A 14,847-nucleotide genomic window follows, 5' to 3' on the forward strand; every position below is an offset into this window, starting at 1 on the left:
ATAGTGTGCAGCACTATGTATGTACAGTGCTGCACAGTCCAGCCACCCCCCAGTTCCTTTTCTACCACCTTTGGTCTGAGATAGAATCTGCAGCAAAGCCTACTTGTCCTTTTTGACATGTTAGATAGTGCCTTACCTGTTAGTTTTAGTGTATGTGTGTGTGTGTGTGTGTGTATATATATATATATATATATATATATATATAATTTTTTATGCATTCTATCCTCCTCATTAGTTAGTTTATATTTTGTTTCCCCCCCTCCCCCGATTCCTGCCCTTCCCCACTGGGGAGCTTTTTCCTCACCCTTATACCTCGCTCTCCTAGGTTTAAGAGGTGTGTAACTTGCCGGATTGCCTTCCTGGTAATGGATGGTCACCCACAGTGCATTCACTGCCTGGGAGAGGGACACGTCCTACAAAAGTGTGCTCATTGCCATGACCTCACTACCAGGGCCAGAAAAGACCAGGACAGTTGGTTGCGACTTCTCTCCTGAAGAAATCACTGCGTCCACCATTGGACCCCGGCCCAGACACTACCCCTCCACGGCCCTCACACTCCACTGGGTCATCTACTGACTTCCATTTGCCTCATCCTTTAAAAAGAAGTCTTCTCTTCCTCGCTCTGATGGAGGAAAAACAGGCTCCCTTATCACCTGCTGAGACACCGCCTGCCAGAATGCCATCCCCTGCAAGGTTGGTTGCCTCGACATCCTCAGAGATGGGGCATAGCTTCAGGGCCCATCTGAGTACCTCCGTTACCAGTGCTCACCAAAAGTCTAAACCTAACCAGGTCTCCAGCCCTTAGTACCCTAACCAGCCCTAACCAGGTCTCCAGCCCTTGGTACCATCTCTTGGTGTTAGAGACCGAGACACAAGATATTTGAAACTGGTGCCAACTGTGCCAATTAGACCTACTTGAAGCAGTGCGGTACCAACTAAATCGCTGGTAGTGATAACCCTACTGCTGTTGATGTCCTTTTTGGTATTGAGCAAGTCCTTGGCACTGAGCATGTCTGCCGCACTGAGCAAGCCCTTGGCACTGAACAAATCTGCCTCACTGAGCAAGCCCTCAGAACTAAGCAGGTCTGCTGCACTGAGCAAGCCCTTGGCACCAAGCAAGTCTTCCATACTGAGGACACCGAACAAGTCTTCAACTTCTTCTGCTGGCTGCTCAGGAGAATGTACCTCTCCCTCAGCACTGATATATGTGCCAGTGACAATGATGCTCTTTCCTCCTCCCCAAGAGTTTAGATACCCCAAAGACCTATCTGTCTCTGATGTGTCTGAGTCACCACTTCTCAGACATGACATCCCTCCACCTCCACTTCCATCCTCTTTGCCAGACATCTCACCGCTCCAACTTTTCCTCTCCTCTGTTCCCTAGTGACGCGGAGGAGGAAGAGGAGTACTCCATCCCACCCCCACACTTGAGACAGGCTCAAATTCCTCCTCTTTACATCCTACCCACAACCCACCATTGGACAAGGGCCCTGGTATGGACCACCTGCTTTGCAGCCCTACGTGCAACTCCCTCAACATTGGCCATGTTGAGATCCTTGGGCCACGTACAGAGCACAGAAGCCTGCCAAAGACCAAAATCAGAGGCCTTCACCTTCACCTTCTCCATTGATCTCTTGACCACCAGAGGCTGAGCCTTTCCTTATGGTGGATGAGGAGGAAGAACGAGGAGAAAATTCCACCACCACTCCATTGTGCCTTATCAGGAGAAGAAGAGGAGATCACGCCTCCACCCCCTACTACAGCTGACGACTTCAAACATTTCCAGGAGTGCAGACTCCCTTGCGTTCCTTTGGAGGAAGTAAAGGACCAACAAAATAAGCTGCTTGACATCCTGCACACATCCTCCTCCTCAAAAATATGTTTCTTAAATAGCCCTCCCTATCAATGAGGCCCTTCTCGATGCTGCCAACGTGCTCTGGCAGACCCCAGCATCCAGGGGTGAAAGTAACTTAAAGGACTTACCGGTACTCCGGAGTCCTTAGGAGGGGCCTCTACTGGAAGAGGCGGGGCCTTTAAACCCCCAGGCACTTTAAATCAGGATTTAAAGGGCCCGGAGCTGGAGCTGTGGTAGCAGCATCTGGGAGCCCCAGGCCCTTTAAATCATCCCTGGAGCTACCAGCTGCAGAGGCTGGGAGCCCCGAGGGTGATTTAAAGGGCCCAGGGCTCCAGCTGCTGCTACCACAGCAGAGCCCCAGGCACTTTAAATCACCATCAGAGGGGGCCCCGGCCTCTGGCAGAGCTTTAAAGTGCCCGGGGCTCCGCTTCAGTAGCCGCTACCACCCCGGGCCCTTTAAATCGTCCCCAGAGCCCTAGCCGCTGCTTGGGAGCCCCAGGCCCTTTAAATTGCTGCCAGGGGAAGCCTATCTGCCCTGGTACGGTGCACTGGCTCTTGCTGGTATGCCATACCGGGGCATACAGCTTACTTTCACCTCTGCCAGCATCCATCCCACTGACTTGCAAGTGGATGGACAAAATATATTATATTCACACAAAGGACTTTGAATTTCTGTTTTCTCACTCCACCCCAAATTCCTTGGTTGTCAATGTCGTGCAAGAAAAAGGACACCAATACCAACCTCGACCTGCCCATCATGACAGCAAGTGGAAACAGTGGCATCTGTTTGGATGCAAAGCTTATTCATCTGCTACTCTCCAGTTCCATTTATTCAAATACAATGTTTTCATGGCCAAGTATTATTACACCAACTACTCTAAAATATAGGAATTCTGTCAAGACCTTCCTGATGACAAAAAAGAAGAACTCCAGGCACACAAATGTGAAGAACAGCTTTGCAAGTCTCTTTGGACTCTGTGGATACTGCTGCTCGTTCCATCACAACCACCATTGTCATGAGACAGGCATCATGGCTGCACTCTTAGACTTTCTGAAGGAGATACAAACCACCATTGAAGACCTACCCTGTGAGGGCTCTAAATTATTCATGGTGTGTACCGATGACTCCCTATACTCCCTTAAGGACTCCCAAGCAACTCTTTGTTCTCTGGACATTTACACTCCAGCACCAAAGAGATGGCCAGGGAAGTATCAACTTCCTCCATGATCCCCACTAGTGCAATACACTCCCCAGGGACAAATATGATACCCAGCAACATTTGACAGAAGCCCCCTACCAAATGCAGACATACGGCTCCACAGAGGGCTACTTCTCATGCATCTCCAACCAAACAGCAATTATGAAGTTGTGGTCAAGGCCACAAGAAGCCATCCCCTGCTTAGTCCCATCACCTATCTTCCACATCCCACCAGTTTGGCAAACACCTAACCTCTTTCTTTCCATCATGGTGGCTCATTGCCTCAGACAAGTGGGTTCTGGAGATCATTAGGGAAGGATACTCCATCCCCTTCCTATCTATCCCACCTCACTCCACCATATTCGCTCCCTGTCTGTCTTCAGGGACACTTCTCACAAACCCATCTTATGAGATGAGATAAATCATCTTCTGTGACTAGGAGCTATAGAACCAGTCTCGTCCCAGCACGGAGGGAAGGGTTTTATCCTCATTACCTTCTGGTCCAAAAGAAATCCAGCAAGGGAAACCAATCCTAGATCTTCAAAACCTAAACAAGTTTGTCAAACTGCAATGCTTCAAGATTGTTACCCTCTACCCGTTATCCCAGTACTGGAACAAGGGGACTGAATTCTCAGCCTTCAATCTCCAAGACACGTATTTTCATATCACAATACATCCTGCCCACAGACAGGTACTCCAGTTCATCATGGGGACCAATCACTATCAGTACAAGGTACAGCCCTTCTGACTGTTGGCAGCATCTCATGTGTTCTCCAAGGTCCTTGCAGTCATCACTGCCTCCCTACGCAAAGGGCTTCTTTATTTCAGTGGGGTTGTAGGAGTGTCTAACTAAGAATGAAATTTAACACACATTTTTAACACATTGGTGTTTTCAGTGGTTTACTCATATTTACAAGTAGAGCAGATGTGTTCAGTATTTCATTTTTAGTTTAATGGGTGTATGTTTTATTTACTATTTTGCTTTTGATTGACTAATGTAAATTTGTATTCTTTTTTGCAAAGACCGTTGCTTTTTGTGGGACCAACAGGTACTGGGAAGTCTGCATATGTGAAGGATAAGTTAATGAACAACTTGGAAAAGGAAAAATACTTTCCATTCTTCATTAATTTTTCAGCACGGACCAGTGCCAATCAGATCCAGGTTGGTAGAAACAACTGGTTTACATTAATTAAAATGAGATTATATAGACAGAGATGTAAATTTATTTGGAATTTGTTCAGTGCATAAGATTTGGCTCTGTCATTTCAAGATACTTCTACTGTGATATTTTTATAGTAGTAATGGTTCCTGGAACGTCAATGAAATGTTGTTTAAAAACAAAATATCAGCATAGACTCAATTTACTTTACTCCAGCCCTGGAATTCACATCTCCTTTTGGTCGCATAGAGCCTATGTTTGCTGATCTTCAGGGCATAGTTTAGAGGTTGTTGCCTTAGTGGATAAGCATATGGCTTGGTTTAACTAGGGTTAAGCCTCTTAATGTTTATTTGATATTTGTCAAACAGATTTTTGTATTTTTTTTCCATTTATGTGTATGTGTTCAGAGGTGTAAGCTGGACTTGATTTTAGAAATCTAAGAAAAATAAATGAAAATTCTCGGCTTTGGAAAAAAATATAAAGTAATAAAAAAAGTTCCAGAAATGATTTATTATGATTCAACAAAGCTAACCTTTATTATTAAGAATGAGGATGTGGCTAAATGGCATATTAGTGAAATTGGGAGGTGAGGGGGTTAGTTTTTAAAACAACCTGATGTTTAAACTTGCTTTGCTTTTTTGATATCACACTCCAAAAATTCTAATAAACACTTGAAAGTTTCAGCATTTACAGCTCTACTATCAAAGCATTCACTAAAATGTTACCTGCTCACTGGCTTTCATAGCTAAGTTTTTATGTATATAGTTTCTCAATCTAAGCATTTTGTCAGTGTAAAAACTCAGGAGGATGTGTGCAATCTACATTTGACCAGACAAAATGAATGGTTACTGTAATCATCCAAAGAAGTGGGCTGTAGCCCACGAAAGCTTATCCTCAAATAAATTTGTTAGTCTCTAAGGTGCCATAAGGACTCCTGTTCTTTTTGTGGATACAGACTAACACAGCTGCTACTCTGAAACCCATCTAACTATAGTACTTGATTTATATATCCAAATGCTGTTTTCTCAAATGCTACCCGGTTTTTGGTTATTCAAATGCTTTGGTTTTGATCCCACAAACGGATTGGCTTGTGCAAACTTTTCTGCCTGATGGGCCCCATCAGGGTTCTTTGGATTGAAAATTGTGAGTACAATTACAAAGGAAGGTGACCAATTTTGTAAAAATGTGTACCAGATGTTTGCTCTGTTACTTAATATATTGAATATTTTTTGTAATTGCAGTGTGTTGAAATCCTACATAAATCTGGAATAATTTTCTGTTAGTGGATAGTTCTTCTTTTTCCTGTTAAAGAAATTTTTCCCACAGTCCAATTTTCCCTTTGTTGTGCACCAAGATAGTACTATATCTCTGCCATGAGTGGGTTCCTGGCACCATCAAATTAGGGCCCTGATCCTGTATTTAAATATGAATAGACATCCATTGTGGTTCTGTGTGGTTGTAGCATATGCTCACCCACAAAGAGCAAATTGTAAGATTAAGGTCAGGGAAATTTTAGGGCTCAATCTTCTGAGGTTCTTGAGCTCTGACATAGTAGAGCATTTAAGCATTTGCTCAACTTTCAGCAGATGAGTAGGATCATTGAAGTCAGGAGGGAGGCAAACTTGAAATCAGAAATAAATTAAAACGGATATCATTTTTTTGTTTCAGTAAACTTATCAAAAAAATGTAGAATAACAAGACAAAGAGGATTACAAAAAGTTAATATTCATATCTATATTTTGCAATTCTGCATTTTCTTAATTATTAAAGCCATGAAGTGTTTCAGTACACTGTTTTCCATTATGTATATAGTTGGGCTGCATATTAAATCAATGCTTTAAATTATCCCTTTCTTTTTTTTAGAACATTATTATGGCGAGACTGGACAAAAGACGCAAAGGAGTATTTGGCCCTCCTATGGGAAAGAAGTGTGTCATCTTTGTAGATGATATGAACATGCCTGCATTGGAGAAATATGGAGCTCAGCCTCCTATTGAACTTTTAAGACAGTTTTTTGACCATGGAATTTGGTAACTATTCAAGACAGATCTAAAGCGTACAGTAAATTAGTGGATAATTTTGCCATTATCATTAATCATTAACTTGAATTTAATTTTCAGACTTGTTCTCTTAAAAGTAAATGCTGTTTAAATTTTTTATAAGCCAACATTGTCATTTTAAAATTATTTACATTTTAAATAATTCTTATGTTGCTTTTTAGTCATACACTCATAAGTGACTTTTTTTAAATTTGAGAGATTGATTTTCAGCTTATTTTTAGCAGGTCCATGACTTCTTGTCATTATTGAGTAGAGTTTCTGTACACAAGAATTTCCTATACACAACTATTCACTACATGTATCCGACGAAGTGGGTATTCACCCACAAAAGCTCATGCTCCAATACGTCTGTTAGTCTATAAGGTGCCACAGGACTCTTTGCTTTGCTTTGCTTATACACAGGACTGGTGCAACCATTTAGGCAGACTAGGCGGTTGCCTAGGGCACCGAGATTTGAGGGCGCCAAAAAGTGCCCTCAAATTTTTTTTTAAATGGTTGAGCGGCCGTTGCTGCTGGGACGGAGAGGGAGTCTTGAGCTGCCGCAGTCATGCCTGCACGACCGCCCGCAGGCACCACTTATCACTGTTTGGAATGTTCAGTGTCCCCCTTAGAAATGCTAACAAGCTTATTCAGCGACGTTTTGATGTACTTGATGCATGCTATTAGATCGTCAATTAGGCATCAACGAGATAATTTAAGAGTAAATGTCTTTTTGTTTGAAGTACCACTGAACACTAATCTGTCCATTGCCCCCTCCCTCCTGTGTTACTGCTTGAAGCAGAATCCTGGGTAACAGTAATGGGGATGCTGGATAAACCTTTTAAAATATTTCCCCTTCATAATGCCACATTTTTAATACAATTTTAAAATTAGATCCCATAATTTCAAGGCATCGATTTCCCCGTTTAGACAATTAAATTGCAATTGTCGGCATGAACATCATTTTAAAGCTGGGTTTTGAAAATCTAATTTAACTTCAAAAATTAATGACCAAAAGATAGGCACGTGAAGTAAGGTAAAAGTAATTAACCGAGGGTCTAGCATTCACTCCCAAGACCGCAAAAGAGCTGAGGGATTTCCAAAGAACTCCGACACCACTACAGTATATCATTCAAACATGAGAACATAGTTACTACAGATAATAAATAATAAGTTACCTGGGTTGGAAATAGATCTTTGTGGAAGGGAAAGCAGGAAACTTGTCTTTTTGATTACAGAATTATTTTGCTTCTGGATCCATTAAAATCATAACCGATTTTTTGGGGGAGGGGATGTGGGGAAGAAACTCTTTTCTCTACTAGGTTTGTTTATAGGCAGCTGAAAAGAAAAGTTAACTGGCTTTGCACAGAACTGAAACATAAAGGTCTCTCCTCCCTCCTTCTCTACTCTGACCCCTCCGGGCTATTCCAAGTTAATTGTCATCTAATTGCCCAGCAAAGAAAGAGATAGTGGCAGCAATTAGGCATAGCCCCCACCAGTTCAGGAGTCATTAACACAGTACAAAGATATGCTGCATGCTTTCCGTGCACCCAGGCCTAATGAGGGACTGGGGGCAAGAGGAGCAGGGCTGAGCCCCTTGGGAGTGAGCCGCAGAGAGTCAGTGCCCAGGAGGCTGAGAGGGCAAGGGGATGCAGGGGCGTCCCCACTGCTATTTAAAATGCAGATCCCGCAGTGGTACCTCTCTATGGGACAGAGCCGGTTCCTCACAGAAGCTTCTGTCCAACAGCTCTTCCTTCTGCAGCTGCTCTTTATGCTCCAGCTCCATCCATGGCAGCTGAGCCCCCTGTCCTGACTGCAGCCAACCCCTCATCCCCTGCCCTGCCTCCAGTCAGCCCCACACCCCTTGCCCTGCCCACAGCCAGCCTCACACCCCCTGCCCTGTCTCTAGCCAGCCCCACACCCCTGTATCCAGCCAGCCCCTCACCCCCTGCCCACAGCCAGCCCCGCACCCCCTGCCCTGCCCGCAGCCAGCCCCTGCTGCACCCCCTGCCCTGCCTGCAGCCAGCCCCACACCTCCTGCTCTGCTCACAGCCAGCCCCACACCTCCTGTCTCCAGCCACCCCACACCCCCTGCCCTGCCCATAGCCAGCCCCTCACTCTCTGCCCTGCATGCAGCCAGCCCCTGCTGCACTCCTTGCCCTGTCCATAGCCAGCCCCACACCACCTGTCTCCATCCAGCCCCTGCTGCAGCCCCTTCCCTGCCTCAGCCAGCCCCACACCTCCTGCCCTGCACGCAGCCAGTCCCGCACCCCCTGTCTCCAGCCAACCCCACACCCCATCTCCAACCAGCTTCGCATCCCCTGCCCTGCCCAGAGAAAGCCAGCCCCACACCCTGTCAGGTTATTCAATTATTTTCATTAAATATGTAGGCTAAATAATGAAATTAATAAATTTTCAAGCCGAATATGTATTAATTCTAATGAACAATGCCACATTATGCAGTATTCATTTTTGAAAGTTTATAATAAGCAATGCTCTGGGGGGAAGGGTGGAGGCAGAGGGCACAAGGTGGAAGTTTCGCCTAGGGCGCAAAATATCCTTGCACCGGCCCTACTTATACACAATATAGATTTTCTTTCTTTTCCTATTTCTGCGGATGTCATTGTTTCTCTTCTTTTGTTGTTGTTTGTGACTTTTTAGTTTTTTCCTCTCAGTTTTAGTCTTACTTTTGTATTTGTTTTCCCCACCATTCCTTCTTTCAGAATGAACTGCCAGACCTAATAGGGCTGTGAACTTGTGACCATTGAAGTTGCAATGGCATTTAATCAATTCAGAAAATGAAATCAGTGATTTGTGCTGTTGTCTGAAATCCAATTGATGAATCAGTTAATCTTAAATTTCATCTGCCAGTTAATCATGGCTTCCAGGATTCTCTTAAATGTATAGTGTAAAATAGTTGGAATATTTGAGCATCCTGGGCTGAAAAGAGGGTCTGAAGGTTGAATCCAACTTTGCTACAGAGCTAGTGACTGTACTCCTAATAGCCATTAATCTTTCCTGTTAAGGACTTGCTCAAATTTTAAAAAATATGGCCATGTTAGTTGCTCCTAGTGACTAGAGGCTGTGCAAAATGTTTTGGATGAAACTTTTCTTGGCGAAAAATGCAGATTCAGAGCAACCAAAACATTTAATGAATTTGTGTAAATTTTGCTGAATGGTTTCTAAATTAAATGTTTTGGTTTTTTTTGTTCAAAATTACTTCTCACTTAAAAATTTTCTTTAACTTTATTTGAAAAATCTTGATATCTGTACAAAATGTTTTATTTCTGGTGTAGCAAAACACTTTGTTTGACATGCAATTTTTTCAGCCATGCCAGCAAATTTAAAAATTAGCACTCTGCACAGCTCTCTTAGTGATGTATTTAATAGGGGTGTTTTGAAAGCTACTGGTGGGCAATAATTGCAAAAAATCTTTAAAGATTTTGCTCAAAATTTTAAATGAATTTGCTCCAGCATGTACATGATCCCTTTGTGATTGTTTTTGTTCCCCAAATGAATTAATGCAAACTTAGTGCTTGAAATTAAAATTCAGTTTTGGTGAAGACCTATGCATCAAACTTTGATGACTACAAGGAGTCTCCTCGTTGTTTTTGTGGATACAGACTACCCCTCTGATATTTGTTAATGATTGTCCATATCACACAAATGTTTGTGGAAAACGATGTTGGGATGTGATTCATCTGACTAATCATAATGAAGCAACGCAACTTGGATGGCAAATATCAAGTATTGAATACTTACAGCATACTGTCTGTGATATAGCCAGAGACATAAAATACTTTAAAAAATATCTATGAATAAATTAGAAGTCATCTGCTCATGAATATTCTACAAACAGAAATTGTTATAAATTACTTGCTCAGCTCTAGTGAAAACCTTTTTGCCTAAATAATTTTGCCTTCAATTTCCCTTTTTAATGTGTCCATGAGTCCTGGGTTTTATAATTAAATTCAAAATGTTTTTATCCAGCTGTACACACGATATCTAATTTTAGTGGCTTCTGTTACTATCTTGCTTAGCTGTCTCATTTCTAGTACATAAGAACGGTCATACTGGGTCAGACCAAAGGTCCATCCAGCCCAGTATCCTGTCTATCAACAGTGGCCAATGCCAGGTGCCCCAGAGGGAGTGAACCTAACAGGTAACAATCAAGTGATCTCTTTCCTGCCATCCATCTCCACCCTCTGACAAACAGAGGCTAGGGACACCTTCCCTTTCCCATCCTGGCTAATAGCCATTAATGGACTTAACTTCCATGAATTTATCTAGTTCTCTTTTACCCACATTAAATTTCATTTGCCATTTTGTTGCTCAATCACTTCGTTTTGTGAGATCTTTTTGAAGTTCTTCACAGTCTGCTTTGGTCTTAACTATCTTGATCAGTTTAGTATTGTCTGCAAACTTTGCCACCTGTTTACCCCTTTCTCCAGATCATTTATGAATAAGTTGAATAGGACTGGTCCTAGAACTGACCCTTGGGGAACACCACTAGTTACTTCTCTCCATTCTGAAAATTTACCATTTATTCCTACCCTTTGTTCCCTGTCTTTTAACCAGTTCTCAGTCCATTAAAGGATCTTCCCTCTTATCCCATGACAACTTAATTTACATAAGAGCCTTTGGTGAGGGACCTTGTCAAAAGCTTCCTGGAAATCTAAGTACACTACGTCCTCTGGATCTCCCTTGTCCACATGTTTGTTGACCCCTTCAAAGAACTCTAATAGATTAGTAAGACATGATTTCCCTTTACAGAAACCATGTTGACTTTTGCTCAACAAGTTATGTTCTTCTGTGTGTCTGACAATTTTATTCTTTACTATTATTTCAACTAATTTGCTCATACTAGTGTTAGACTTACGGTCTCTAATTGCCAGGATCACCTCTAGAGCCCTTTTAAAATATTGGCATCATAGTGTTTCTGGACTTTCTCTGCAAATTAATCTCCTCCCATTCTTTTAATTCTGTACAAATATAAGGCACAGAAAATTTTGGAACTTTGGAAAGAGAGATACTTTTTTGTTTCCTTTTCAGAGCATTAATTTTAAATGTTTAACAAATCCACTTACATTATAACTGATTTGGATCATGAATTTTGAAGAAAGGAAATAAAGAAAATTAGTAGATCTTTAAGGACCCTGAATTCATAAATAATTTGATTAATATCGAATGTGTATGTTTCTATACTAATTTATTGGTTAAAGATGTCATCATGTATACTGCAAAATAATGTATTTAAATTCACACGATTAAACTACTACATATTGGTCAAATTGTTTCAAATTTATAAGTATTTAAATGCTCCAACATAAGCTTTGAAGTTAATGTTCTTTCAAGATAAAATAAAAGTGTAAACTCATTGAGACAGACACCCATTAACTCAATTTGTCTATGCTGTAATTGACATTGTATAAATAACAACAGATGTAGGCAAAGTTCACACTTCTAGGGTGATGTATTATTTCAGTCTGCCTGACTGCGAAAATAAAAGTGCCCTATGAAGACTAACTTTCCAACCAGGAGGCCTAGAAATATGTTTTTACATTAAAAAAAACTTACATTTTAGGGAGTACAGCGAAAGGAAGAACCTAAGTCCCCCAGCATTTTCATGGCTGCAGACATCTGTTGCTCTTGGATATTGGAAGTATAACCCTCCAATTGACATTGTCATTAGTTATTATTTATTTGTGTTATCAGAGCATCTAGAAGCCCTAATCATGGATCAAGACTCTATTGTACTAGGTCTGTATAAACACAGAACAAAAAAATTGTCCCTGTCCCTGAGATCTTTAGTTGTTGTCACACAAAACTGTGGGATGGAATTGTGAATCCCAGATTAAAACTAATGATTTGGGCCTCAGTGCTTCAAAGCTAAACATGTATGTGTGTCCACCCCATGTGACGCTCCACTGAGGTCAACTCAGAGGTCCATGAGCATGGCTGTCTTTGTAGAATTGGTAGAATTTGTTTGAATTTGTAGAATGCTTTGTTATATCTGTAATTGTCTAAATATCACATTGTAATTTGTTTTGAAGGTATGACTTAAAGGACACAAATAAAATTACACTGGTTGACGTACAGTTGATAGCTGCTATGGGACCTCCAGGAGGTGGGAGGAATCCTGTTACGTCTCGTTTTCTGCGACACTTCAACATTTGCACCATTAACTCCTTTAGTGATGAAACTATGGTCCGTATCTTCTCTACCATAGTAGCTTTCTACCTTAGGAATAACGAATTTTCTCCTGAATTCTTCACAATTGGAAACCAAATTGTCAGTGGCACTATGGAGGTAAGAAGCAAATACCTTCCTATAAGTTCTATTTTCCACTACTTGGTAAAGTTCCATGGGTTCCAGATTGATTAAACTGATGATATTGGAGTTTGGGAAATCTAGTTCTCGTTACTATTTTCAAAGTATAGATAATTCAACAGCATCTATTTATATGAAGTTAGCTTATTTTTATGGGTAAAGCTTTATTTTGCTAGAAACTTATGTGTCAGTGTGGATACCAGTATTGGTACACATGCACTTCATATCTGCAAGATTGGAGTCTTTTCAATAGCAGTATCCTTTGGGTCTGCACCTCCACGTAGTGCCTGCTTGTGCTCCTGTGCAAGGGCATAAGGGCGGAGTGGCCACAGCTATCCCTCAATTTCTTCTTATTGCATGTGGAGTCATGATGGACTCTAGCAATGTCCAATCTGCTGCTCCTTAGTATTGGCTAATTCTTCTACTCATTCTGCTTTACTGGACAATCATCTTCCCTTCTTAGCAGGAAATTGCATCAGGGATGCCCTAATTAGTTAAATATGGAACTTGAAAAAGAGAGAGAGACTCCCTGTCGATACAGCATGGCTAAATGCTATCTGCTCCTGCGTCATGATGAACTCCAAACCTTTGAGTTTTAAGCCTTGCCTATTACGTGATGACCTGATCCTGCTTACTGATGGTCTTAGTAGATGCCTGTTCTGCTTGGGTGAAAGCCACATACCAGATCAAGGCCAAGTACGCTGCACCTTTTCCTCAAAGGCGTACAAGTCACAGGATGCTTATCTTGAACTCCATTTGCTGGAATAATCAGTGGAGAAATGAGTACCAAGTCTGATGAGATACTGAAGAAATCAACATCCATGAGTGCCCCCTGTAGCAGGAGTGCAACACTGAAGGTTGGCGCTGATAAACCCTCAGTGTTCCCCCCCCACACAAATAAAAAAGTTATCAGGAATCCTGGCACTGACACCTCTGGCACTTAAGGCTAGTGCTGAAAGGATGTTCTGAGCACAGAAGCTGAGATTCCAGGCACAGCTCTATATGATCACACAAGGAAACACCAAAGCAAACCTAGACTACTAAGCTTCAAACAAAAAAATGGGTCCTGATGGCATGGAATTGGCTATACTTGTAATATCAACAAAGCATGCCTGAGCATCGACTCCAATGTCCATGCAGGCAGTGACATCAACTCCATCAGTAGAGTCACCTACGGTACTGGCAGATATCCACACCTATTCCAAGGATGACCCCCTGCATCGAGACCACTGCTGACACCAGAAGAGACCACAGTACTGAGATCAATGTTGCCTTGGCAGTGCCCTTGGAGGAAGTGTATTCATCTTCCCTGTTGCTGGGCCACACATTCTCACAAACCTGAAGTTGAGAACCATCCCCCTTGAGGTCAGCAGGTAACCCACTGGAGAGGCAGCTTTTCTTTTAGAGCTGAGTTGCAGCCTCACTATGACTAGCAGTGGACACCATGTGAGCCAGTCATGCCCTTATGGTATGCCACCATGGCCCTTTTAGGTGTATTGGGGACCATTGTCTCGAGCTTCCAGAAGATGGTCCCCATCTCACTCCAGGAAACGGAGGAGATCAAATTCTCAGGCAACATTCCTGGCCAGACCACTGACACCTGGCAGAACTCAGTATCACCAGACAAAGTGATAGCTCTAGTACCAACCCTGGAAGAATTCAAAGCTTTCCAAGAGTTGTTGTTGAGGATAACAGATATGTTGAATATCAAGACTTTGGTGATACAGGAGAAGCCTTATAAATTGTTCAACATCCTGACTGCATTAGACTCTGCTAGAATTGCCCTCCTGTTAAAAGATCACTATACAACCCAACTGAAGATCTGTGGCAGAAAGCTACCACCATTCCTGCCACAACAAAAAAGTTTGAGAAATGGTACCAAGTCCCACAGAAGGGGGTTGAATATTTTTGCTGTCACCCCATTAATTAATTAGTTGTCTCTGTGGTCCAGGTAAAATCTAGTCCACAAAGGAGAAAGGTCTGAAAAAATGGGACCAAGGAAAGATCACTCCCCTGCTTCTCTGCAACTTTGTATTTCTAGTTACCAAGGGTCTCCTGGCCGAGTACAACTTTTTAAAATGGGATATGGTCACTATTCTTAGCTAAGCTTCCACAAGATAGTAAGAAAGAGCTTAAGGACACAGACAGGGTGGCTAATTAATGCCTAAGCCCACTCTCCAGGCAGCCATGTTTACCTTGCACATGAAGGGCAGATCCATGGCTAGAGCCATAATGATGCAAAAAGCCTTATGGTTACTGGTTTC

The 14,847-nt window shown here is 42.2% G+C and overlaps 1 protein-coding gene across 4 annotated transcripts in view; it reads left to right on the forward strand.

Annotated features, from left to right (window-relative positions):
- Window positions 1-14,847, forward strand: part of DNAH12 (dynein axonemal heavy chain 12) — a 159,719-nt gene that overhangs the window by 69,466 nt on the left and 75,406 nt on the right. For all 4 annotated transcript variants that reach the window (XM_050958412.1, XM_050958411.1, XM_050958410.1 and 1 more), the window contains 3 exons: window positions 4,078-4,216; window positions 6,078-6,244; window positions 12,307-12,562. In XM_050958412.1, coding sequence (XP_050814369.1) covers window positions 4,078-4,216; window positions 6,078-6,244; window positions 12,307-12,562 — 562 coding nt within the window. The remainder of the gene's footprint in view (window positions 1-4,077; window positions 4,217-6,077; window positions 6,245-12,306; window positions 12,563-14,847) is intronic.

The sequence above is a fragment of the Gopherus flavomarginatus genome, chromosome 6 (assembly GCF_025201925.1).
Source record: "Gopherus flavomarginatus isolate rGopFla2 chromosome 6, rGopFla2.mat.asm, whole genome shotgun sequence".
Classification (NCBI taxonomy): Eukaryota; Metazoa; Chordata; order Testudines; family Testudinidae; genus Gopherus; species Gopherus flavomarginatus.